This window comes from Taudactylus pleione, unplaced genomic scaffold (assembly GCF_031769625.1).
Source record: "Taudactylus pleione unplaced genomic scaffold, aTauple2 ptg000967l, whole genome shotgun sequence".
In the NCBI taxonomy this organism is placed as follows: Eukaryota; Metazoa; Chordata; class Amphibia; order Anura; family Myobatrachidae; genus Taudactylus; species Taudactylus pleione.
The window spans coordinates 7,670,816-7,696,303 of NW_028285368.1; the positions used below are offsets into that span (position 1 = coordinate 7,670,816).

A 25,488-nucleotide genomic window follows, 5' to 3' on the forward strand; every position below is an offset into this window, starting at 1 on the left:
CACTCTATTGATGTGGACGTGTGACGTCATCCGGTATACCCAGAGCCGGCAGTGGTCAACTGAATTGCTATCTGCAGCGTGGCCTGACGATTACACCAGGAACCGGAGGACCGTCCAAGGTGGAGTTTAATGTTTTAAACTTTGATGTACGTGAGCAAATGTTATAAGTAAAATAATCACGAGTGGGCTCTCTTTTCAACTTGCTTACTTCTAGAATCTATCGCTCCATGGCTTCTGCATAATATCTGCTTAGCTGTGCTAGTTTGCTTTTTCTCTGTCGAGAATTGTTTCAGTTAGTTCGGGCTGTAGATGATATTCTGTGCAGGTACCACAAGGGGGGGTGATTTTACTTAGTTCCCTTCCCATTTTCTAAACCAGAAGTGAAGAAAAAAACATTATTTTGTGTTGACAGTCTCAGCTGCACTTCCAAACCGTGAAAAGAATGTCACCTTACAGCTTCAGAGTACAGTTTCCTTTTGTCTATGCAGCCTTGTGAACAGCGGAATGTAAGTACCATGATTTATTGTACATAACCTTACTGGAGTCGGAGTCAGATTTGAGACGTGGCATTCATATGTTTTATATTTCCCAATACTAATATCACTTACACATTTGTAATCAAATATTTTAAAATAGCTGTGCAGATGTGTTCTTATACACTGTGCTTCAGTCTCTTCACTGTAAGCCCACCCAGCCTGGCGCTAAGCAGGGGGGGGAGCGCGATCAGTGTGATTGCTCCCCCCCCACAGCCATAGGAGACTGCTCCAGCTGCTGCTGGAGCACTCCAACCCAGCACAAGCTGTGTGCTGAGCTGCTGTGAGGGAGAGGGGGGGGCAATGCTGGACCCCGCCAGGCCCCTCTAGCAAGCCCGGGCCCGAGTTAACTGTACCCGCTCCCCCCCCTCTCAGTGCCCATGCATGCATCTGAGTCCCACTGCGCATGCGTCCCCATGGTGTTCATACAGAGGCACAGTAAAGATTCAGATGCACGCACAAAGAAGTAAATTGAAAGAGTTGGCTAATAGCACACGGATGTAGTGTCTTATGGTAGTGTCACTGAGAACGGTTGCATACAGAGGGCCTGATTCAGACCCGCTCGCGAGTGCTGAGCGCTCACAAGTGGGTCGATGTTGGGCCAGTGCGCATGCGCACAATGGACCAGGCTCCGCCGTGCGCATGCGCGAGACCCGGATAGCGACGGGCAAGCCGTCGCTATGGGTCTTGTACCAAAGGGGGCATGCTGTCGATGGTAAGTGACAGCATGCCCCCTTTGGTGGGCGTGCCGGGGGCGTGGCTGCCCAGATGGAGGTGTTCCCACGGGAACGCCTACCGTCTGGGGCCGGCCCCACTGACATCACAAGTGATGTCAGTGGGAGTGCCTTCGACTCTGATAGAGCCGAAAGCACTCCAGGGCTTGCGCAACGAGACCCTACCACAAGGGTCTCGTCGCAAGCCCGACAATCATCTTCCTGGCCGCTCGCTATAGCTGTGGGTGGTCACCCACAGCTATACAAGCGGCCAGGAGGCCGCTCTAAAAATTAAGAAGGACGGCCCTGATTCAGAGCAAGCGCTCTGTCAGAGCGTCCGGTTCTGAATCAGGGCCAGAGACACACAGCTGCTCACATAGGAGGCCATACTCAGACGGAGAAACTACACCTATAATAGGGTTGCTGCAAGCTTTGATGGTGTGTCTACAGATGGTAATGCAGTGTCTATAGATGCTGCGAGTGGGCGTTGCAGTCCTTTCACATTTGGATATGCCCTTGAACACCAGAGAAGGGCTTTGCAGTAACATTAGCATTAAGATGCAGATGTGACAGCGGCAAAAGATGTAAGGGCAGACCATACTTACCAACATTTATTATCTGTTCCCCGAGAGATGCCGGGAGAGCAGACACAGCAGGCCACCTTTTGGTGGGGGGGAGGGGCAGCTTTCTACATCAGTACGCCCTACCCCCTCATGGCAAACTGATGTAAATCGAGGGAGCACGAGGACGGGGCGGGGCAAAATTACACATTTTTTCAGTCATTTAAGCCCCATCCCCTCCATACAGAGGCGCGATTCACGGCAATTAAACCGCGTTTCTCGGCAATTATCTCCCCATCCTGCCCACTTCACTAGGAAGTGGGCAGGGTGTGGGAGATCTGTATACTCTTCTAGGGGTGCAGGGGGCTACCCTGAAAATTTGGGAGCTTCCTGCTATTTCCGGGAGAGTAGGTAAGTATGGGACAGACATGACTGCATCTGACTCAGAACCAGGCTCTTAGTGAGATGGGAGTGTGGCTGGAAATGTGCATGGTAGGAAGAGTGAAAACATCCAAGGGAAGAATTCAACTCAGCGATGTGTTCATAGTGCCACCCAGGGACATGCGGTCAGGGTAGGCAGGGGAGACAGAGCCTCCCTTGTCATACTCCCTCCCCTATCATATTCCCTGTCATGCTTTAGAGTTTTAATATAAAAACAATTAGAATAATACAAAAAAGATATGTGCGCAACCCCAGCTATTGACCTCACCGTACGTCACTGGTGCTACCGGAATGGTCAGGCAAAGACACTCTGCATCCAACATGAGCAAAGAGTGCCTACCATATTTAATACAAAGGCAGAATTGATTTCCATACCACCAGTATTGCATTGTACCACTTTAGAGTCACTTTTAATTATTTCACCTGACATATCTTTCTAACCTCATCCTTGTTTATGAATTATGAGAGTTTGGGGTCTACAAGACTGTCTGTACTTCTGTTACTATTGTTCATTGTATTCTCTTCTTGCATTGTTAGAAAGGCACCTAGAAATGCATTTTCCTGTATAAAGAGTTATTGTGGAAAGTGTAATCCAAGGCTTGATCTCCGCTACTTGTGATATTATAAAATACCAATTCAAGAGAAGAAAAAAGTCTATGTACCTCCAGCCATACTTGCCTATTTTTGAAAACTAGTTTCAGGGAGATTATAGACTTTAGTAGAATACGCAGAGCGGGTGGCGTGGCCAGCTCCGACCAAAGGGAGTGTCTAGCTTCACTTAAGGGGGTATCTATTTCCAATAAGGGGGGTGTCCTGCAGTGGCAGAAAAAAACAAATATGTGAAATGCATGAACTAAAATAAAGTACTGGAATAAAAAAAAAGAGCATACACATTTCTAAAATATGGCTTTTGTAAATTATTTCACAGCTACAGTAGTAGTGTATGGAGTATGCATAAAAAGGGACATAAAAGTTAGACAAACTAAATGCAGATTTGAAAGCAAAGGGTATGGAGAGTCCTGCTTGTGAGAGAGCTGACAATCTAATGGGAAACAGACAGAACTGGCACAAGAGAAGCTGGACTATGGGGACAGTAACAAGGGTGCACCAGTGTCAGTATAGGTGGGAGTATGGTAGAGTGTTGTAAAAGGGTGGGCTAGTGAATGTGAGGGGGTTCAGTGTGAGGCTGGGGCTGTCTGGACTAACTGAATTGCCTTATCTTGCAGGGATATGATCTCATTAGATAGCTCTCTGGAATGACAGGCAGTCTGCCCAGCCAGTGGGAACTTGCAGAGTGCAGACTGCCTGTCATTTCAGGTAACTGTCCACAGAGATCACAACCTTGCAAGATAAGGTAATCCCATTCTTATCTTATCCCCCGATCCTTCCACCTATGGGAAATCATCTGCGTAGAGTAGTAAACAAAGCTGCTTATGGTGGGTACACACTATACAGATATATCTGCAGATCGAGTGATCTGCAGATATATCTGCAGATGATGGTCGTTCATACACACTGAACGGCCATCATCTGTGTCTGGCCGCGGGTCCCGGCGGGGTGGGTCGGGGGCGTGTCTGCAGACTGCCCGTACACACTTGCCGATGGACAGATATGTTTGCAGACATATCTGCCATCGGCTGTTCAGCACAGCCAATGAAATATGTCTGTGAACGATGATGTTCACAGACATATCGCGGGTACACACTGGCCGAAGGGCAGCAGATATGTTAGCTGATCAATTGATCGGCCAATATATGTCAGTGCGTACCCAGCTTTAGTTTACTGTTACTTTGCAAGCTCTGTCATATAATAAACAAAAGTCCCGAGTCCTTACTACTTACAGTTACTTTTTTTCTAGGGGTTCAGATTAGAACCACCAGGGGAAGGACGCTGCTGCCTCCAGTCACTTCCATGAGACTCCAGGTGGGAAGGGACTGCAGTGAGTCTGTATGTCTGATTATGGGCTAGACAGCCACTGCTACTCACAACCCCGCGGTGACCAGCCTGTAGCACTGCAGTAACAAAGTCATGTTGTTACATCCTCGAGCCCCAGCCCTGCCCCATCTGGACTGACTCATGTTCAATCTGGATTTTCAATTGCACAGTAAGGAAACCAGGAAGTTCTCTACACTTTCCGGGAAACCGGGAGGGTAGGCAAGTCTGCCTCCAGCCCTAGAATGACATTTACATATCTCATCCTTTAAAACAATATTTTTTTTTGCGTGTTGGAATAATGTGTGTATCTCAAAAGTACATTTAGTCATGTGGATAATTACGATCTTATACATATGGGTGTAATTGCTGAAAAACACTGTAAGTGCACTTAGGGCCCATCATATTTGCATTTGCGTAAAAGACCTCCAGGTAGTCATAAGAAATAACTTACTTGTCTGTTTGCTGATCTAAACTGCAGTAGTTTTATTTACCAAGAGAAGTGGGAAAGATAGCTTCCAAGTGTGACAGTGGTAATAGTGAAACATACTGTATACACATGTATGGTACACAGTGGCGTAACTAAGGTATTTGGAGCCGAAAAGTGGGCATGGTCACATGCCACAAGTGGCGCAGCCATTGGAAACTGGGGTCATGGCAACATGACACACCACCGTTTCTTGTCACTCTGGGAACATTCCTTTCCATTCCGTATGCACCTTACTGTCCCAAGTAGTAGTACCCCTCTTGCAATGTCCCCAGTAGCAGTGCCCCCAGTAGTGCCCCTTATACAGTGCCTTCAGTAGTGCACTTTTATACAGTGACCCCAGTAATGCACTGTTATACAGTGCCCCTTATGCAGTGCCCCCAGTAGTGCCACTTATACAGTGCCCACAGTAGTGCCCCCTATACAGTGCCCCCAGTAGTACCACTTATACAGTGCCCCCAGTAATGCCCCTTATACAGTGCCGCTGATCGTGGTCCACCCTATGCAGTGCTCCCAGTAGTGCCCCTTATATAGTGCCCCAATAATGGTCCCCCTCCCTATGCAGTGCCACCAGTACTGGTCCCCCCTATGCAGTGCTCCCAGTAGTGCCTCTTATACAGTGCCCCCAGTAGTACCCCTTATATAGTGCCCCCAGTAGTAGTCCCTCCTCTGCAGTGCCCCGAGTAGTGGTCCCCCTTATGCAGTGCTCCCAGTAGTGCCCTTTAAACAGTGCACCCAGTAGTGGTCCTTGTATAGTGCCCCCAGCAGTAGTCCCCCCTATGCAGTGCCCCAAGTAGTGGTCCCCCCTATGCAGTGCTCCCAGTAGTACCCTTTTATACAGTGCCTCCAGTAGTGGTCCCCCTTATGCAGTACTCCCAGTAGTGCCCCCAGTAGTGGTCACCCCTATGCAGTGCCCCATTAGTAATCCCCCCCTATGCAGTGCCCCTTATATAGTGCCCCAGCAGTAGTCCCCGCTATGCAGTGCACCCAGTAGTGCCCCCCAGTAGTGCCAAAGACATACACAAACAAAAGAAAACAAAAACACTTACCTGAATCCCCACTCCTGCGCCCGCCGCCGTCCGCTACTCCATCCTCATGGGCCAGCCTGCTCTGCACAATGGGAGAGATGTCATGACATTTCTCCCATCACCCACTGCGGGAGCCGGAAGATGGAGCTCATGAGTAAGCTCCAGCCCGGCAGTGGGTGCAGCAGTCAATGAGAGTCTGTCTAACCCTCATTGACCTGTCAAAACAAACACACGGCCACCGGGTAGTTCGAGTGTACTAGCCGGTGGCAGTGTTTGTTACTGTGTAGTGCGGACCGCACTCTGTGCGGTCCGCACTACACTGAACAGTGTCCTGGACCACGTCCAGCGGCACACCCCCCACCCCATCCACGCGCTGCCAGTCTGATTGCGCCCAGGGCACGAGCCTTGCTCGACCACCCCCCCAAATACGCCACTGATGGTACATATATACAGTATCCTGCACTTTTATGTCATGTTTGTCTACAATCTACATTTGTAGGGCCTGATTCAGAGTTGCACACAAGTTGGCTGCAAACATGGAAATGCAGAACTTCATCTGTATTCAGAGTTAGTTACATTGATGAGTTTACCACCCCTATCCATCCACTTTTGAAAGTAGCCAGTATCAACACCTATCTTCACCAAGGCTGTACCTATATTATATGCTGTACTCTGTAAACACAATCTATACACCCCTCAAAACTCTTATCCTACGTGTGAATGTCCAGTTGCCATCCAGTTACACCCACTAAGAGCGGTTGAGTAGGTTTAACTAGGCATAAATGGGTATAGGGATTATTCAGAAAAAAAATATTCTGTATAATTTAATAGACCCAATGGCAATCTTCATGCCCTCATAGTGTAATGTGTTATAGTTACAATATCTTATTATCTGATTTATGTAAGGAGCTAGTCACCTGCGAAAAGAATGGAGATGATAAGGACGTGGATTGAGCCAGTGGTTGCCGGAACACAGATCGCCAGCTCTTTCTATGACACTGCACTACTTATGGTGGTCAGGAATCACTACAACAAGTCCATCAACAACAAACAGTCTCCTGTCAACTCTAGTAATGAAGACGTTTTACAGAAATCCATATCAAACTTCTATATCATTTACAATGTCATTATGGGATTAACTCCTTTTCTGTCGGCCTACATCCTCGTAAAAATTGGAGAAAAAACGACTATAAAGGTCACTATATGTGTGCCATTGCTTGGTTATCTGATATCCAGGATGCTTCTGGTATTTGTCATTATCTGGGAATGGCCCGTAGAAGTCATCTTTGGCTCTGCAGCTCTGAATGGATTAACCGGCTGGTTCACAACCTACTGGGCTGGTGTTATGGCCTGGGCCTCCCTGTATTCTTCTGAAAGAAGACGATCTCTTCGACTCATCGTTATTGAAATGGTGTATGGGTTAGCAGGATTTATAGGCAGTTTGGTCTCAGGACATATTTTTGTTGACTTGAATATTACAAACCATCAAGGAATAATCCTTGTATCATGTAGTATAGGTTGCTATGCATTTTCTGTCCTGTACAGCATTTTTGTTCTGAGGAAACCAGAAGAACATTGTTGTTCTGAGACCACCAGATTACTGCAAGACACAAGTAACACAACAATACAAACAAACTCAATGGAGGCTTTACCATTCATATCCCCATATAAATGTTTCCTTACTCATATGTTTACCAGTGCAGTCTTGTTTAATGTTGCTTTCACTGCAACTGAAGATGTGATCAACGTGTTTGTTCTGAAAGAACCTCTGAACTGGGGTCCTGTTGATGTGGGCTATGGTTATGCTGCAGCCTACATGACCTACCTCACCAGCTTCCTAGGTGTTTTAATTTTTTCCAAATGTACAGGTGATCTGGGACTAATTGCTATTGGAATGGTTTCATTCAGCTCTGGTCTCCTGATGATGTCTTTTGTACATTGGACATATATGTATTATATTGGTAAGTAAAGAACATACATTATACAGTTAACAGTATTTAACTGCAACATTTTTAAGTCACTTCTTATACTGATTCATTTGTGAAGATTTCTATAATTTTATTAATTTTAGTTTTTAAAACCACAATCATTTGTCAGCCTTATCTCTCTATATGGTTTCTATCTATCTATCTATCTATCTATCTATCTATCTACCTATCTATCACCCGTACTTTTATCCTGCACTATTAGTTAAATGTTAGAAGGTTCAAAAACAATCTAAAATTATTTTGATCATGAACAAATACAGACAATACAAACACCAAGAGCACGCTTGTAGTGTAGTTAATTTTGATCTGTTCATAGATCTTATCTCAATGGTCTGCAGCCCTTCAATGTCTGGTTCTCTATTCTAAGATAATATAAATGGTCTCCAAGGATCTCACAGTATAGGGAAAATCCTTCCACCAAAGTCACCCCAAAACAAGGCCCACCAGCCATTCATTGTGTAGTAAAAGACATTAAAACAAAATAGACTTGGAAGCAAATTTATTAATGACAACTGAAACTGTTACCGTACCAGAGAAGAATTCATACAGACATAACAAATAAAACTACTTACTAAAAAAATAGATAGTATACTGTAAATTTAAACCTACAGTACTTGCTAAATTAAAATCTTTGAGGCCTATTTATCAACAAGTTTTATAATATGCAACGAGTGATAAAACTTGTTGCGTATGATAATGGTGCTCCAGCCAATCAGCTCCCAACTGTCATCTGTTTGAAATATTACAATTGGGAGCTGATTGGCTAGAGCACATACACAACGAGTTTTATCACTCATTGTGTATTATAAAACTCGTCGATAAATAGGCCCCTTTGTGGCTGTCCTGCATGTGCTCAACACATCAGCAATAGACATTACTTGCACACAGCATCTACTGTATTTAGTATTCACCCACTGCTCTGCACAAATGCTCCCCCAACTTTTCCCCTCCCGCAGGATACTGCAGCCCACAGGTGGGAGAGTGGAACAGTGTCCGAGAAGCGGGACTGTCCCACTGAAATTGGGATGGTTGGGACGTATGGGTTACAAAGTTTGAAATTTAATCAAGTGGCCACTAAAGATTGCTAAATGAAGCTTCTGATTCACCCATTATCAATGAGTAGCAGGGCTAAATATCACATGAATATATTATAAAAATATTTACCGAAGAGGCAGAGTGTAAACTCACCTCTTTGGTGATTTCAGACAGTCCTTTTCTGCCGATGGCGACTGGCGCATGGTGGCATATCGTGCATATGCCAGTATTTCCTACATATTGGAATCAGTGTCTATGCACATACACCAGACTAAACCTGCCAGTGAAGCTTGGGACATCTATATGATTCCTAATAAGGCACATTAGCATAGTGGGGTCAGGACCTGGCAAAAATGTTTTTTGGTTGAAAGGCGGAACTATAAGTTCATCTAAATTTAGTAAGTTTTACCGCCATGAAGAAGGTGCCCGTTATAAAGACGGCACCAGTGTTGGCATACAGTGCGACCGGCGCATGCGTTTTTTAATATCACAGTGATTTTTTATTTGTAATGATAGCACTTACTTGCTTACCTTTGGTAATAACATAATAATAGCTGATTCTTTTTTGTTTTCTTTTGTGACCAGTGTCACCGTTATATGCTCTGTGCTGGTTACACCTACAATGTCATTTTATTTTGCTAAGATACCCAAGTAAATTTTATATTGTTATGTGATTAATAGAACTTTCATTTGTATTTTTTCTAAAAAAAAAATGAATTCTATTTATATTTCGCCAAGTTAGTCAGAAATAGTAAAATAGTAGAAAGAGAAAAAGGACAAGTGTTTTTGTTTTATATTATCATTAGTTGGAGATAATTTGGGCAGGGATTGTCATATGCAGTGTTTCAACTTACCTGTTTTATTCCCCATTTTGATCAAATTAGTCTCTGGGCCGTATTCCCTACAGGTCACTATTGCGATCGCAGCTGCGACTACGCACGGAAGTCTGCTGTGAAAATATACTAATGAATGCAATCACAAAGGCGTCAAATAGCCAGTATAAGGCGTCCACTACCGCTAGCTCACATCCATAATACCTTGTAGTCCTGCGTATACATCGGTAACATCGAGTAACATCGGCCCCTTACGCAGAATTACAGCATGTCTGACCTTGGTAACCACGTTGTACTCAGTGAGTACACAGGCTGCTTATGCCGTCGCAATGGCTAATTTATGCACACCCATGCAACGGCGTTCAAATGGACAGGCACGCCTGCTTTTCTCTGACCACTCCCCCGTCACCACCCCCAAACGCTGACTACCTGTCAATCACTCTGCGATGGCTTACCATGCTGTGCGTGATCGCACACAGTGTTTAGCCGTAGTGCATGCACACTGCGATGCATGCGCAGTACGCAACAATCGGCCGACTGCATATGCTGTTGCGGTCCGTAATGAATCGGGCCCTCTGATCATGCATTTTTGGGAAAAACATAATTCTAACTTATTGTCATTTTTAACAGGAATTTTAAAAAATTAAAGAAATATATGAATCTATTTGAATAGAAAGACCACAGCCATTTCCGAGCATCCGAGACTTATGGTGGCATATGCATACTAGAGAAGGCTGCAGGCTTTAGCCGATTTTGTCATGATGTTATGTTCACTTGACCAGTTAGGCCAATCTGAACAGAAGATGGCCCCAGAAAAATCACCTTGTGGTTCTTATGAATCACAAATGATGGACGGTGCAACAGTCTTGTCACTCTAGTTTGATTGCAGGCTGAAAGAGCAAAGGAAATTACACAATGAAGTTAGTTTTGATGTTAAATATAATTTTACGCATGTACCGCAAAATTATAATGATGTATTTTGATACAAAAATGTTTAGGAAATTTGAGTTTTAAAACAGGAAATCAAGAATTTGAAATTATAAATACTGGTCATAAGTGGGCTTTATTCTACATGACTTGCCCATTGGGAACATTACTCATCTCACTTATGGTGGTAGTGTTTTGTCTGTACAGAGACTGGGTTTAGTGGGTGAGAGGAGAGTACAGCAGATAGTGTGGGACTTTCTTGTTCCTGTCATAATGTTTGAGTGAGAATAAACAAGAACAAGTTTATCTGTAGTGAGCGAGAACAAGATGCCAGAAAAACTAATGGATTGTGTGATTGCTATGTAATCCTTTGGGATGGGATTTGTCATTTTACCAAGAGTTACATTTTCTCTTTGTTTATTTAGTGAATATATTTAAGGAACTTGAAAATATTGCTTATAAAATAAATGTTTAAGACAGTCTTTTGTATTGTGCTGCTTAATAGGTCCTATGTTGTTTTGCAGGACTTCTTTAGCTTTTTATCTATGTGATTTAAATTTCCCTAAGAAAAGAGTTTTCAGATCTGAGTGTCAGTTAGCATATAGTTTACTAATTACAGTATATAAGCATAGGTGAGCAGTGATACAGGAATCCTTATTATAGTTGCAATAATTAGTATTTGCATTTTCTGAATAAATTAGTAAGCATCTCTGCATTTTGACTTAACCTTCCCATTCTTGCCTTCGCTCCTGCAATGGTTATATATAGTGGGGGAGTGGCCATGATGATGTGATCGCATTGCCACGCCCCCCACACTGCCTCATATGCAGCATCATGCCCCCGCACCATCCCCTATGTCACATCACGCCCCCCGCACCACCCCCTGCTGTGCCCACCTGGCTGCCCCCTCCCGGCATCCTATTAATAAATGCCACATAATGTTACTGGGAATATTTTGGTTACAATTTCAGAATCCTGTGAACCTTTTTTGAAATAAAATATTCCTATGGTAAATTATTATTCTTAAACATTTGAGGAAATTACAACCATACCATACTAAAACACAAACAGATAGAAGTTTAGTCTTTTTGAAACACTCTGATTGCAAAATATAAACATCTTCTTAAATATACCATGTGAACAGACACCTGAATTATCTTATTTATTTTTAAGCTCGGGTACTAATGATCTTCTCACAAATCCCTACACCAACCATCAGATCTGTGATATCTAAGCATACTGAAGGATCGTCTTATGGTGAGATGCAATGGGTTTTTTTTGTTTTTTTTTATGAGAATGTTAGCTAATACCCCTTTTACACCAGAGCTAAAACCCGGGTTATTGCAGGGATAACCCGGGTTGCTCCTAGGTGTAAAAGGGGCCAGGGCTGGATTCCCGGGTCTAACCCAGGTAACTTGCAGGGTTTTACACAGGAACAACCCGAGAAACCCTGCAGTGTAAACGGGAACCCTGGGTCATTCGATCCGGGTCCCGTTTACGGCATGGGGACTTCTGGGTTTCTCTACGCTTGGAGATGATGTCATCTCCAAATGACGGGAGAAGTGTTCCACTGCACCCGTGTGCAGTGTGAACGGCGCTGATCCGGGAATAATCCAGATCGGCGCCGCAGTAGAAAAGGTCTGTCCAGGGTCTGACCTGTTTTGGAACTGTGGGCTTGATTCAGAACCGCTCACTCGCGCTGTGCGTTCGCAAGCAGCCCGATGTTCTGCGTACGTGCATGCGCACGCTTCATTCTGCACTTGCGCAAACTACACACGCCGCTCACTAAGACACGGTGGGCGTGCTTATGCCTTGGCCAGCGTTCGCTTCCCATGGCGTCACTTTGACAAATTTGCATACGCATCCAGCGAGCGTACGCAGATAGTGAATCAGGCCCTGTGTTCCAAATCTCGGGTCAGACCCAGGATTTAGGTGTAAAAGCAGTATAAGTAATGTCAGCTACGGGATGAATATTAATAGTTAAACATACAATCAAGATTGAGGCTCACTGCACATACTGATTTTCAGGCCAATAAGTTATTTATTATACAAAGAGCCGTACACATATTATTACAGGCACAGTTTTGCAGCTGATTGGTTGCCACTTTATCACTCTACACTTTATCCACCCTCCAAGGCTAATTGCATCTCCATGGTGAGTAAAGTGCACTAGGTCACCATCCCCAGTGATGCCACTGTCTCACACTGTCATTTTTCATTTGTTTTGGTTTTAGAAATGTAAGTGAGGGTATGGTAGAGGGTAATAGCACTCCTCTAAAAAATAGAAGGTTTCATGTTGCTGTTCAGGGATATAAAAATTAAGCCTGCTTGTGAATGGATATTTTTGTAAAAAGCTGTAAATTTGTCAAAAATACATAACTAGATTCAGGTGCTTGAGTAATTTTAGTACAAACCAGTTTGTGGTACCAGTTAACTTCACATTTTACACCTCTTTTTTGTAATTGAGCTTTTTTTAAATTTTAGAACTGTTTTTTTGCATGAAATAAACTCAGTCATAATAACAAAATAGTTACACAATAACCAGAGTTTATTCACAACTGTCCCAATTTAGGCAGCATAGTCCTTATTTAAGGGTCTGTTATGCTTTTCCACCACCAACATCTTTATCCTGACTGTTGGATGTTGGGAGCTTTGACCTGTTTACTGTCGCTCTATACACCAGTATAGGAGTTCTGCGTGTCAGCTACTGGTGTGCATGGCGAGCATTTAGTGGACCATATGTGGATTAGGTTCACTCAGCCTATAGTTTCAGAAGTGTGACCACACTGTAATATGCCACAGTATGCATCTTGCTTTCATTCATTCAAGATGGGAGCATAGTATATTAGTTAGTTCATGGTTATTGTGTAAGGAAGTCATGTAAGTAATGCTTTTGATTTTTCTTTTTAGGCAAAGTGTTTATTATACTTCAATTGGCAATTGAAATTGTAGCAGTGAGTGCTTCAGCAGGATTCAATAAGCTCTATCAAGCTACATTAAACTGGTATGCAGGATTCTGTTTCATCGTGTTCAGTATCCTTGGTTTTGCCAGCATTATTCCCATTAGGTGGGTATTTCAGATACAGGTCTAAGGGCTTTATTTATTAACATTATTTTTACTAAAATAAAGTGAAAAAGGGTATTTTCACACCCTTTTCACAATATTTTAGTATCACCTATAGTTATTACAGGACAATTGGAGTAGAATTCGTAAAAATTCTACTCCAACCCCTAAGTATCACTTATTTTTAGTAAGCAGATCGCATTTCCCATAATTGCAATGGGAAATGTGATCCGACCAAAGTTACTAAAAATAAATTGTAAAAAAATATCGGGGAAAGACCTGTGATAATAACGCCATCTGGAGGTGGCGTTATCCAGGGTCCCCCGGTTACCAGGCTCCTACTCTGCTCTAAAAGGCAGAGCTGTGCCCAGAGGCTGTCCCAGTGATCAGCTGTGTGGTCTAAGCAGACCGCAAGCTGATCTCTGCTTACCTGACTCCAGGGACCGGTGATCGGGGCTCCGGTGATGTTCTCCCTCCGGTCAGCTGGTCTCCAATGGTGTACTGTGGCCCGGTCGTCAGGTGATTGGGTCTCAGTGCAGTATGGGATGTCAGCTGACCGGAGGCATGGAAGACATCATCGGAGCACCTAGGGGTCCGCGGGGGTGGGGTTTAATGACTGGTGCGGGGCTTAGCGCCGGGGGGTAGCAGCGGCGGCCGGTCGGCGCATGCGCGGGCACTTTGTCACGGTATTTTTTGCGAAAATACCGTGACTAGTGTGCGTAGGGGATTCGCAGGGACAGAGCTTTATCGCAAGCTCTGTCCCTGCAAGATTTGTAGTAAATCCCTGTGATATTGCCTGAATTCGCAATGCGAATTCAGTCGATAATATCACACTACAATCTGCATTACAAATGCGGATTGTAGCAAATAGAGCAGTGTCTATAATAAACCAAAATTACTCCTAAATTACAAGTGATCCAATACTAAGACACATTTTTATAATTAAAAAGAAGGTCTATGTTGACCAGTGGGATGGACACACTAGACATACTGTATATATTTAATGTTGTCTCTCTGCAGCTATAAACAAACTTAGGGCTCATACACAGTGGACATTTGTCTGCTCTATGTATACTTTTAGTAAAACTGGACCTGACCCCTTTCCCAAATTACATAATTACATCATGACAATCCTCCAATTATACCGTCACTCCACTCATACCAGTCACTAAAAAAGTTAGCAGGTCCCTCCTCTTCCACGGTGCCATCTTTCCTGTAATATTTGGGAAGATGGCACATCTGCACAAGGTACCAATTGCTTTGGCACATTCACATTACCAGAGTTTTGACTATTACTGTGCAGCGCCATCTTTCACTGGTAAGATGGCGCAGAGGAGGAGGGGAGACCCATTTGACGGCACCAGATAATTATGCTCTGGGTGCATGGTTTGAGGTGCAGGGGCCAATCTACACCACACATCCTGCACTCATTGTAAATACACCTAAGATAATCACATACAAATATGACAGAAGGGATCAAAAAATAGTGTGAGTTAATGTGGGTATTCAATGGTATGTGCTCACATAGCAAGACCCAACTCCTCAACTGTCAAAAATAACCAACCAACAAAATAACCCAGACTTTAGAAAATTGACCAAGATGGAACTACAGTATGAGTGGACAACGGCCTCAGGGGCAGTCTCATGTCTATAGCACTTATTTACAAACTAGTAGCAACACCTGGTTTATTTAAACAAGCAATACCATACTAATCTACATAGTAATGTTATTAAATAACTGAACTATTCAACAGGTCTCCTCAGGTTACTTTATACACCTTCCCATGCTTTCATCCAGTGAGGGAACTCTTGCCAGTATGTCTGGGATGGCGTCAGTCTCTGGGTCACCCATATGTGGGCATCAGGTGGCTACAGCACCTACCACTCTAGTTATGTAGGCCTTCAGTCTGTTTATGTGGTAGGTACTTAACCATCCACCAAAACTGCCCAGGACAACCACAGAATTCACTCTACCGCAGCATCAATTACTGTACTGGACTCTCCCAGGTGGATTGGAGCTTGTGCTTGCATGCTGGGACTAGGACCATCACATTTTAGCTAATAGCCAGCTCTCAAAGATGGGTCTGGTGATCAGAATACCATCTGTGCCTGTCCTGAGCCCCTTCTATGTTGTCATGAGCCAACTACATCAACTGCTGCAGTGTTGTAACTTCAACAAATACTCAAGTGTCACTTAAACCCCTTTCAGACATACGACCCAGGAAATTTCCTCCTCAGACCCAGAAATTTCTTCTGTGTAAAATCCGGGGTATTTGGTAGAGACCTCCCTTTCATGCTACAGCTTAGACCCTGGAAATTCCTGGTAGACCCCTTTCAGACATAAGCAGGGTTTTTATGTTTTTTTATAATGGATGTCTGATAATAGCTAATGTTGTAGGTGCTTGAAAGCGAGATGGCTGAGACTGCAGTGTGAATGTTTTAGGATCCTCTGCTGCTGCAGCTTCCTCACCTCTCACTTCCTCTCTGATGGGACAGCGCCACAGCCAGACATGTTCCAGACATGTTGCCCGCGATATGCTAGGGGACAGTGGGAGATTAGCCAGGCTAGAGTCGGTACCACCATCTGGAAGGGGTCCCACAATTGGAGCTGCGATGATGGTGCTGCCCTAGAGCCGAGCTCGGTGACCCCAGGAACCCCTCCCCAGTGACCTGGAGCAGTGGAGCCACCTCCTCCAGCCTCCACCGGCTCTGCCCCTCACCATGTCCAAGATGCCAGCGAAGAAGAGGAGCTGCTGACACACACATACCGTCCAGACTTCAAAGCCAGTGAGGCAGTGTCTCTGTCAGTCATGACAGGAGTGACCGTCAGCAGGCCAATCAGCAGCTGCTTGGTGCAACCCGGGAGTAAATTCCCAGGTAGCACCATTCAGACATGAGCCGGGTAATTTCCTGGGACTTAAGTCCTGGGAAATTCCCTGGTCAATTGCAGGGTCGGCTACCCAGGAATGTGTTTCTGGGTAGGTACCTTTCAGAAATACGCAACATCCTGGGAATTTAGGCTGAGGCAGGCCAATTTCTCGGGATTCTCGGTATGTCTGAAAGGGGTATTAGAGATATGCAAATAATTACTGTAATAGTGACTTCTCCCCATCTTCCCTTTCCAATTGAATGTATGCCCACACAAATAATTAGTTTAATGTACCACCCCTGACACTGGGTCCCTTGGTTGGTTACAACCTCCTTAGGAATTCCTATGTGACTAAAAATATCTGTGAGTGTTTGGCTGACATATTTGGCATCTATGGTAACAGTGCCACAGTCTCCAGATACCTGGTGATATTATGCCACAGAGAGTATGAACATCTTCCTAGTCATGCTAGGTTTATTCAGTAGACCAATGATGTCCATGGCAACCCATTTGAAAGGCTCATTGATGATGGACATTGGCTGAAGGGGAACGCGGCCAGAAGGATCCCAAAGGCAGTGACATCTCCCACGGAAGGCTAGGTAATGTGTAATGTCCTGATTGATCCTAAAAGAAATGTGGAAACAGCCAGGCATGAGTCTTGGGCACACCAGAGTGCCCTGTTACTGATGTGTCATGAGCTAATTTAACAATTTGACACAATACCGTTAAGGGACGACTAACTGTTTTCTGGCTAGCTCTGGTACAGTTATGTCCATCCAAGTCATCAAAACAAAAGCTCTTCCATTTCTTACTCCAGCTAGTGACAGGTCTGTCTGTTGTGCTTCGTAAAGACTGCACTAATAATTCTGTCAACTGAGCACTGTAACTTACTGAAAGCAGATCAGGGGTCATTAAAGCCATTTGCTGCAGAGGCCTTGGGATGGTGACTGAGGATCTAAATGACTCTGAGGTCTTCTGATGGCACTTGCTGTGGGTACTAGCTTTCATTAATATCTGGCTAGCCACCGGCCTTAGTCACAGTAACTGAGAAGTGGGCAAGCCCTCTAACACCCCTACGTCAACCTTCCCCATTCCTAAACCCCAATCTAGATGAACACAGGGCAGGGGAATGACCACCGACCATGTTGATGCGTATTTTCTGATTTGTGTATTATGTGCTTCAGCAATAAACTCAGGGTGGATGCTCCTAAATCCTGTAGTCCCCATGCACGCTTACCCAACTAATGCAATTGGCTGCAAGTGGCTTCTCATATTTTTGGGCATGTGGTTTCTTATGGCAGCCACTACTACCACTTAGTACACCACATCTTCTGCCCAGTGTTTCAGTGTCAGAGTTATTATTCATCTCTCTCATGTTCCTTGTGGCAAATGGCTACATGTGGAATCCTAACCCTGACTCCCAGGAACCACCCACAACCTATTGTGCAATCCTGCTATTGATGAATCTTAAAGCAGCTGTGTGGCTTAAGGCTTTCAACCCTTCACTGTCTTATTGAAAAAGGTGGGAAAAGCTAGAGATCATTATGGAGGTTTGCGCAATATGGTGTCACATGACTTTGCTGAGATCTCCATATAATACTGGATTCAGGTTGTGCAGTATTTCTCCACCCTGGATGATAGGTTAGGAATTCATCAACTAATTTAGCAGCTTGCTCTGGTGTTCTGAGACTATGGACAGAGACCCACATTTTGACCTCCAAAGCCATTCAATCAAATTGCTGCTCTAAAATGATGATGTCTGTAATTTGAGCAATTGCTGTACTTCCTTCTCTGTCCCCTTATAAACTCTGCATAATAGGAGTTGACCATTAACAGCTCCTTAATGTTTTCATACTTGATACCCTCTTCTGGACTTTATGACTGATACACATCTAATGTATTTCCTGTCAAGCTAGGCACTAGGTACCTATCCCACTAAACCTCTTCCACCCAATGCATTACCATTAATGACTCGAAAAATTGTGCAAATGGGTGTTTATGTTGATGGTAACTTCATTGAATGTGGGCATGTCGTTGTATCTTAGACTGGGTGTTGAAATGACTGGATTTCATGGGACTGAGGGATATACAGAAACCTTTAATACAGCCTGGAACACTGCTGCTCTTATATTGCCTCCCCTAGTTTATCCATGAGCTCACTCAACTGTGCTGAACTACCCATGGTGGCTGGAGTCCCTTTGACAGTCTCTACTCAATCCGGATCCCACTTCTTCATCCTCATAATCGGACTCATCTTCAGTGCCAAGATTGCCTGTGTCCCAGATTGCCTGTGTTGGACTAACTGATCAGAATGGCTCCGGTCTCTGTTACTGTACTCTCAATAACTCAAACATGAGTATGCAATCACTCAGACTGACAACTGGACTTACACAGCAAGATCCAACTCCTCAACGGACAAAAATAACCAACCAGATTTTGGCACAGATGGAACTTTGGATCGACAACTGCCTTTGGTCACTCTTGTGTCTAATGCAACATTTATTTGCAAACTAGTAGCAACACCTGGGTTATTTAAATCTTCAATATATAACTAATCTATGAATCAATGTTAAATAGTTGAACTATATAACAGTTACTTTACAGGCGGTATAATTTTGAATAGATCATTTCTTTTCTTGACATTTATCTATACTTCAAATATGCCGCCCTCTCAAAAAAAAACTTTATAGCTTGCGTACATATAGTAACAATACAGCAGTAGTATATATAATTTATTTTAGATCTAATGTTTTTTTCCCAAAAGAAAATATTTATATTCAGGGTCATCAGGGTAGAACTACTACACACACAGTTCAATAAAGACGCCAATGGCACACACCCTCTCAGGTCTTCCAATTACTGTTGCCTTGCATCTGCACTGATTATTTCCACCCAGATCTGCATCCAAGATTTACCAGCCTGTATTGTTCCAAACTGTGTATGCGATTCCTACGCTAATAATGCCGGTGGTCAAAATCCCAGCAATGGAATCCCGAAGGTGGAAATCCCGATGCATTCAGGTAAGTATTCTAACCTTTCCCCTAGCAACCTCTCCCGCAACCTAACTATAACCTTCCCTTTTGGCAGCCTAAATCCTAACCATCACCATCAGGAATGCAGCCGTTGGGATTCTGGAGCCAGGATTCTGACTGCTATTGGCATTCCAGCGTCAGGATTCTGTCTTTTGGCATTGTATGATCCAGGATGCTGACTAAATCCCATTTCAAATGCGCCTTCTAATCATCAATCCTCATTTTTACTAGTTCACCAGCAAATTATCCTGACCAGTGATAATGATGATGACCATTAGCAATACGATATAACTGTTTCTGTGCAGATATTTATAAACTGACTCCTCCAGCAGATAGCAGAGAAAACATTAGCAATGCTGTCAATTTCTTACCATTTCCTTACTTACTGCAGCAGGAAAGATAATTCCTATTTAATTTTTAAAGGACAGTATGAGGTTCAAATGTTGATTTAATTTTTGTTTTAATAAGGCTTAATACATCTTTCAGCTTTATTATTCTCTATTGTGTTTCTGACCACATTACCCTATTTGTACACAACAAAATAATGTACTAAATGTGTTTTATGTGTACAAATAGGGTAAAGTCACTGCTGCTTGATTACTTACACATATACCTAACATTGTGTCTTCTATTCTTTATTAATGCCAAACATACATGCGCATACTATTACACCTTCAGGTGTTAGTATTACTACTTTACCTTCAAATAGTATTTAGCCTTTTTTCTCATTTAAAAACTCCCAAAAATGAGTTATATAGATAAATAAATGGAGCCTAATTACTGAGTACATACAGAGGACAGCTAAGGTAAATGCAAATGTTGACCTTGTCCTTGGTGCACCCAAAAAATCTCTGGTTCTTTGTCTGTTCTATGATAAATGTCTCTTCAGAAGATTTTATTTCTTAGATTACTGAATTGCAGATAGTGTTGTTGTATTTATATTCATATTAATGTGTCTATCAACTTCAGTTTTGCAGCCTGCAATGAGTGGTCCCGATCAAGGCAACAGACTATCAGCGAGAATACAAACACATGCCAGGTTCCTGGTAATGATGATCCATGTTCTCCCACAGCTTATCAACCAATACATTAAGCAAAAAAGTGGTCTGAAGGCATTCTATAATCCACATGATGTATAAGAAAGAAAATGTAATCACTTGCACCCAGACCCATCAACGCAGCACCAGGAATTAGACATGGCACTATTTATGAACCCATAGTTTTAATGTTCAGTCTCTATTACACTCAGAAATATCTATACTTTCTAGTTTTATTCCGTATTTAGTACCCTAAAGCTGGGCACATACTAGACAAAAAATTAGAACATTTGATGATTTTAGAAAAATTATACCAAGTCAGTCCATTCTTACCTCCATCGGTTACAGCAGATGGGTTCAATTAACTAATTGGCTCAGTGCATTTTATTAGCTATTTTCAATGTTTAAAAACACAATATAATAAATTAATAACCTTACCCACTCTGGGATGCGAACTCGAAGTCTCACATTTGTGAGTGAAACCACTGCTCTACATGAGCTGAAACTTCTATGTAATATATAACAGTTTTTACCCTCTAATTTTAAGAAGGAAATTAAATTAAACTTTGCCCGGTGTAGAAACCAGTTTTGAAAGCATCCTAGTCAATTGTTCTATCCACTACTCTACTAGAGCAACAATATATCAGAAGGAATTTATATCAGATGCATTAAAAATCAACATTCTTAACTCATTTATATTTTTATTTTGCTGTTAAAGACACTATAAATGATTTAGAGTGGTATATAGGTCCAAATTCAAATGATAGATACAATATTATTACCATGATCATTTATTACAGTGAGAACATTTTTAACTCATGATAATTTATTGTTATAATAATATTTGCTCTTTTAATTTAATTTAATAATTGTAACCAAAAAAGACCTGGTGTTTTTTTACAATAAAAAGGAAACAAATCCTAATAATATATATAATATAATATATAGAACACCAACAAATCTAATAAACCATAGTCCAAGACCATACTACAGCATTGTTGATGTACAGTATGGGACGAAAACTCCTACCCTAATGTAACAACTCACACAGGTTGTGAACATATGGGTATGGGTATCTTACCCAATTGTCAATAAACCCCAGGGACTATTCACCAAGATTTACATGTACCTACCAATATTTAAGCGAATAATTCAAAATCTTTGTTATCAATTAGGCAGAGGGATATAAGGAATGTGGTCTAAACATCCAATAGTCAGGAGCACAATAGTCTATATCTATCTCCCTTCTTTTTGTATTCTTAACATGCTGAACTCCTAAAACAGACAGACAATCTGGATTTCCCCTCTATAGCAAAGTGCCTTGAGACACTATGTTATTTAATTTTTTTGTAATATTCAGACCATGTTCACAGAATCTTGTTTTCCAAGGACCAGGTGGTCCTGCCCATGTCATGCAGGCCACACGGGCACTGCAATACGCAATATTATCGATAATTTTCTGCACTAACATGGGAAACTACTTCAGTGAACCTGTTCCCCCATATAGTTACAGATAATAAACCTAGATTTACTAAACATACTTTAGTGGGTGTAGCTAACAAACTTGACACCTCACTTGCAGCCTCATTTATCAATGAGTTTATAACTCAATACTAGTGATAAATATCACTTTTTATGATAAATGGTGATCCAGCCAATCAGCCCCCAACTGTCATCTGTTAGAAAAATGACAGTTGGGAGATGATTGGCTGGAGCACCAATTATCATAAAAAGTGAAATGTATCACTAGTTTTGAGTGATAAACTCGTTGATAAATGAGGCCCTTGGTCTTATATGTGAAGGTTTTTTCAATACGCTAAATGTGTTTCAAGGCTCCTATTTTTCTTAAAGATGATCTTAAGATGAGGTGGCAAACATTGATTTAAGATACGATCTTGTTGCCATATATTAAAATTGGAGTTAAGGATGTTTTTTATTTTGTTAGATGGATTATTTCATTTTGATACATTTTGAGAGTCTGAGTAGTGATTAAACTGACATTTCCTGTTGGAATGATCAGTTTACTTCTTTGGAACCAATAATTTAGATCTATCTGTTTCAACTGCCTTATTATATACATCCTGTAAGAGTGTTGCTGGATATCCTCTTGACTTAATGGCCAAAATTTACTAAGCGGCGGGTTCTAAACCCCGGAGGTTTGGTGGCAGTTTGGCAGCGGTTTCTAAATGACAACCCTGTTCAATTCTACTCTAAAATTTGTTTTGACGGTGGTTTTGCCCTTAGTAAGTCTGCGGTTACCGCCACCAAACCACCAGGGTTTAGAACCCGCCTCTTAGTAAATTTTGCCCAATGTCTCTAGACATAGAATCTACTTGTAATTTAAAAGTATCAATCGCAGACCAATCACGTAGGTAGCTAGGTATCCTTGTGGATAATTAAGTCACTTAAACCTTTGTCAAATTGTGACAAAACTATATAAAACAATATTCATTATTCATATTACTATAATCACTACCCTTATTTAATATGATTTTGATTGGATTGACTGGTCTGTATTTCTAAAAAAGTAATGAAGTCCACTAATGTCAACCAACAATTTTTTTTTGTTTTCTAGTATTCCCTTACATTGTTTGCATATACAAGGGTGTTTCAACAAAAAAGGTAACAAGACCTCTCATTGTGTAAATGTATTCAACTCGTACGTATGTATATGTACAATTAATAGTATGGCCTTGGTACAGATTACTTTTCCACATAGTCCCCATACTCGTCTAAGCATTTGCTTCAATGGTACACCAAGGCATCTATCCCGGCATAGAAGATAATAGTGTCAAGCACTTGAAGCCAGGACATGACGGGTTGCTGAACTTCACCATCGGTACCCAGCGTGAACACTTTTTCTTGTACAGCAGTTGCTCATAAACAATGTTGTGCACAGTATCCACTGAGATGATCAATTCGTCAGCAATATCACTAACTTCTGTCCTCCTGAATCAGACCTTTAATGCAGTACAAAATTTTCATCTGTGGTGGACGTGCTTGGCCGGTCAGATCACTGCTAATCTTGAACATCTGTCCTGCCATTATCAAAGGCAGTGAAGCAAACCCAAACCTGTTTCTGTGACATGATTTTATCACCATACACCTCAACAAGTTGGCAATGAATTTCAACTGCTGATGTGCCCATTAGAAGCAGAAATCTGACCACAATGCACCTCAATGTTGACCATGTTTCCACCAGCCCCGCTATCTTACAACTGATGTTGGGCAGTATGACTGATATGAGGTGCAGTCTGATGGTTGTGAGGGGAAGCTTTGGTCTACCTGCTCTGGCCTGGTGGCAAATTAGAATGAAATAGAGAAAAATGCGTGTCCACTAAATGAGCATGGTCAGCCACCACATAAAAGGTGTGGCTGTTAAATAATGAGACTGTACTTCTAAAAAATAAACCATACTGCACTAGTTAAAAGAGTGGGGAAACAATGACCTTGGACCATCCCAAAACAGTTTTGCAAGTTTCACCCCACTCACACGGATAGTTTGCTGTCACACAGTGGGCCTGATTCAGACCCGGTCGCCAGCGCTGGGCGCTCGCATCCGGGTCGATGGTGGCCCAGAGCGCATGTGCACGACGGTGCCAGCTCCGTCGTGTGCATGCGCGAGACCCAGATATCAAAGGGGAATCCGTCGCTCTGGGTCTCGCACCAAAGGTGGCGTGCTGTCGATGTTGAGTGACAGCATGCCCCCTTTGGTGGGTGGGCCGGGGGGGTGGCTGCCCAGACGGAGGCATTCCCATGAGAACGCATACCATCTGGGGGCGGTCCCACTGACATCACAAGTGATGTCAGTGGGAGAGCTTTCGGCTCTTTTAGAGCCGAAAGCTCTCTGGGGCTTGCGGTCACGAGACCCTACCACAAGGGTCTCGTCGCAAGCCTGATGGTCGCGATGGTCAAGACCATCATCCTGGCCGCTCACATTAGCTGTGGGTGGCAACCCACAGCAATGCGAGCGGCCAGAAGGCCGCTCCATTAAAAAAAAAAAAAAGACGCCCTGATTCAGAGCGAGCGCTCTGTCAGAGTGTCCGGCTCTGAATCAGGGCCTGTGTTCAAAGAAGTTGTGTTTTTGCCATGCGCTGTAAAAATGCTTGGTTCAAAAGTAGAGCAACGTGTTAACGTAAAAATTTTAGATAAACTGAACAAAACACCCACCAAATCTTTCCGTATGCTAACTGAGGCTTATGGGCAGGTTGTGTGTCACGTGCACATGTGTTTGAGTGGCACAAAAGATTAGTGATGGTCGTGAGGTTGTCAAAGATGATGAACTTCCCGGAAGGTCTTTCACATCAAAAACAAATTCAATTTGTGGAAAATAATTTAGAAAATTGTTCATTACTGAATGATGAATTAACATTAATACAAAAATGTTCTAGCAACTTTGCGAGAAGGAATCAGAACAAAGGGGCCAGAGGAATGGTTTCATCTTCTATCAGGACATTGCACCAGCCCACACAGCTCTCTCTATGAAACAGTTTTTGGCCGAGAAACAGATTGCAGAAATAGAACACCCTCCATACTCGCCAGACAAAGCACTGTATGACTTCTTTATTTTCCCTAAATCAAAAATGTATTCAAGGAAACCCGTTTGCATCAGTTACTGAGGTAAAGAAGAAAACAACTGAGCTGTTGAGTGTTGAGACAGCTGACAGATGAGCTACAGCACGGCTTTGATCAATGGAAAATAAGAATGCAGCGGTGTGTGGATGCAGAAGGGGAGTACATAGAAGGGAATGGCATTAAAATGTACTTAAAATAATTAAACAAATTATAGCATCAGTCTTGTTATTTAATAGTCACACCTCATAGGTGAGGCCAGCCACTAGAGGGGGAGTGGTCAACACACAGAATAAAGTATATTTTGTTCTGTTCATTTAATTATATTCTTGTCACTTTAGCTCCTCAACACTGCGCCTCCTCTACAACTTGAACTACTCGTTTTTTAAATCCCCACTGGCTTCAAGTCAGTCAGTGAATAAGTCATCATGTCAGGC

General features: G+C 42.8%; 1 protein-coding gene across 2 annotated transcripts; it reads left to right on the forward strand.

The window, feature by feature from the left end:
• LOC148462407 (solute carrier family 46 member 2-like) lies at window positions 1-25,143 on the forward strand. Of its 2 annotated transcripts, XM_088460046.1 has the most exons (8): window positions 1-119; window positions 413-506; window positions 6,601-7,655; window positions 11,651-11,734; window positions 13,388-13,481; window positions 20,412-20,488; window positions 23,055-23,101; window positions 24,871-25,143. In XM_088460046.1, exons 3-8 carry the CDS (start codon window positions 6,623-6,625, stop codon window positions 25,096-25,098), a joined length of 1,563 nt encoding a protein of 520 aa, XP_088316172.1. In that variant the 5' UTR covers window positions 1-119; window positions 413-506; window positions 6,601-6,622; the 3' UTR covers window positions 25,099-25,143. The 2 variants fall into 2 exon arrangements, with proteins under 2 accessions (XP_088316172.1, XP_088316173.1); XM_088460047.1 differs by lacking the exons at window positions 23,055-23,101; window positions 24,871-25,143 and having other exon boundaries at window positions 13,388-13,544; window positions 20,412-21,277.
• Window positions 25,144-25,488: the final 345 nt, after the last annotated feature.

What these genes read in the sequence shown, in the direction of transcription:
- LOC148462407 (XM_088460046.1), top strand. Translation starts at nt 6,623, where the DNA reads ATGGAGATGATAAGGACGTGGATTGAGCCAGTGGTTGCCGGAACACAG. An exon ending in AAACACATGCCAGGTTCCTG is followed by an intron (nt 20,489 to 23,054) that starts GTAATGATGATC and finishes TTTGTTTTCTAG; the next exon opens with TATTCCCTTACATTGTTTGC. An exon ending in AGGGTGTTTCAACAAAAAAG is followed by an intron (nt 23,102 to 24,870) that starts GTAACAAGACCT and finishes AAAATGTTCTAG; the next exon opens with CAACTTTGCGAGAAGGAATC.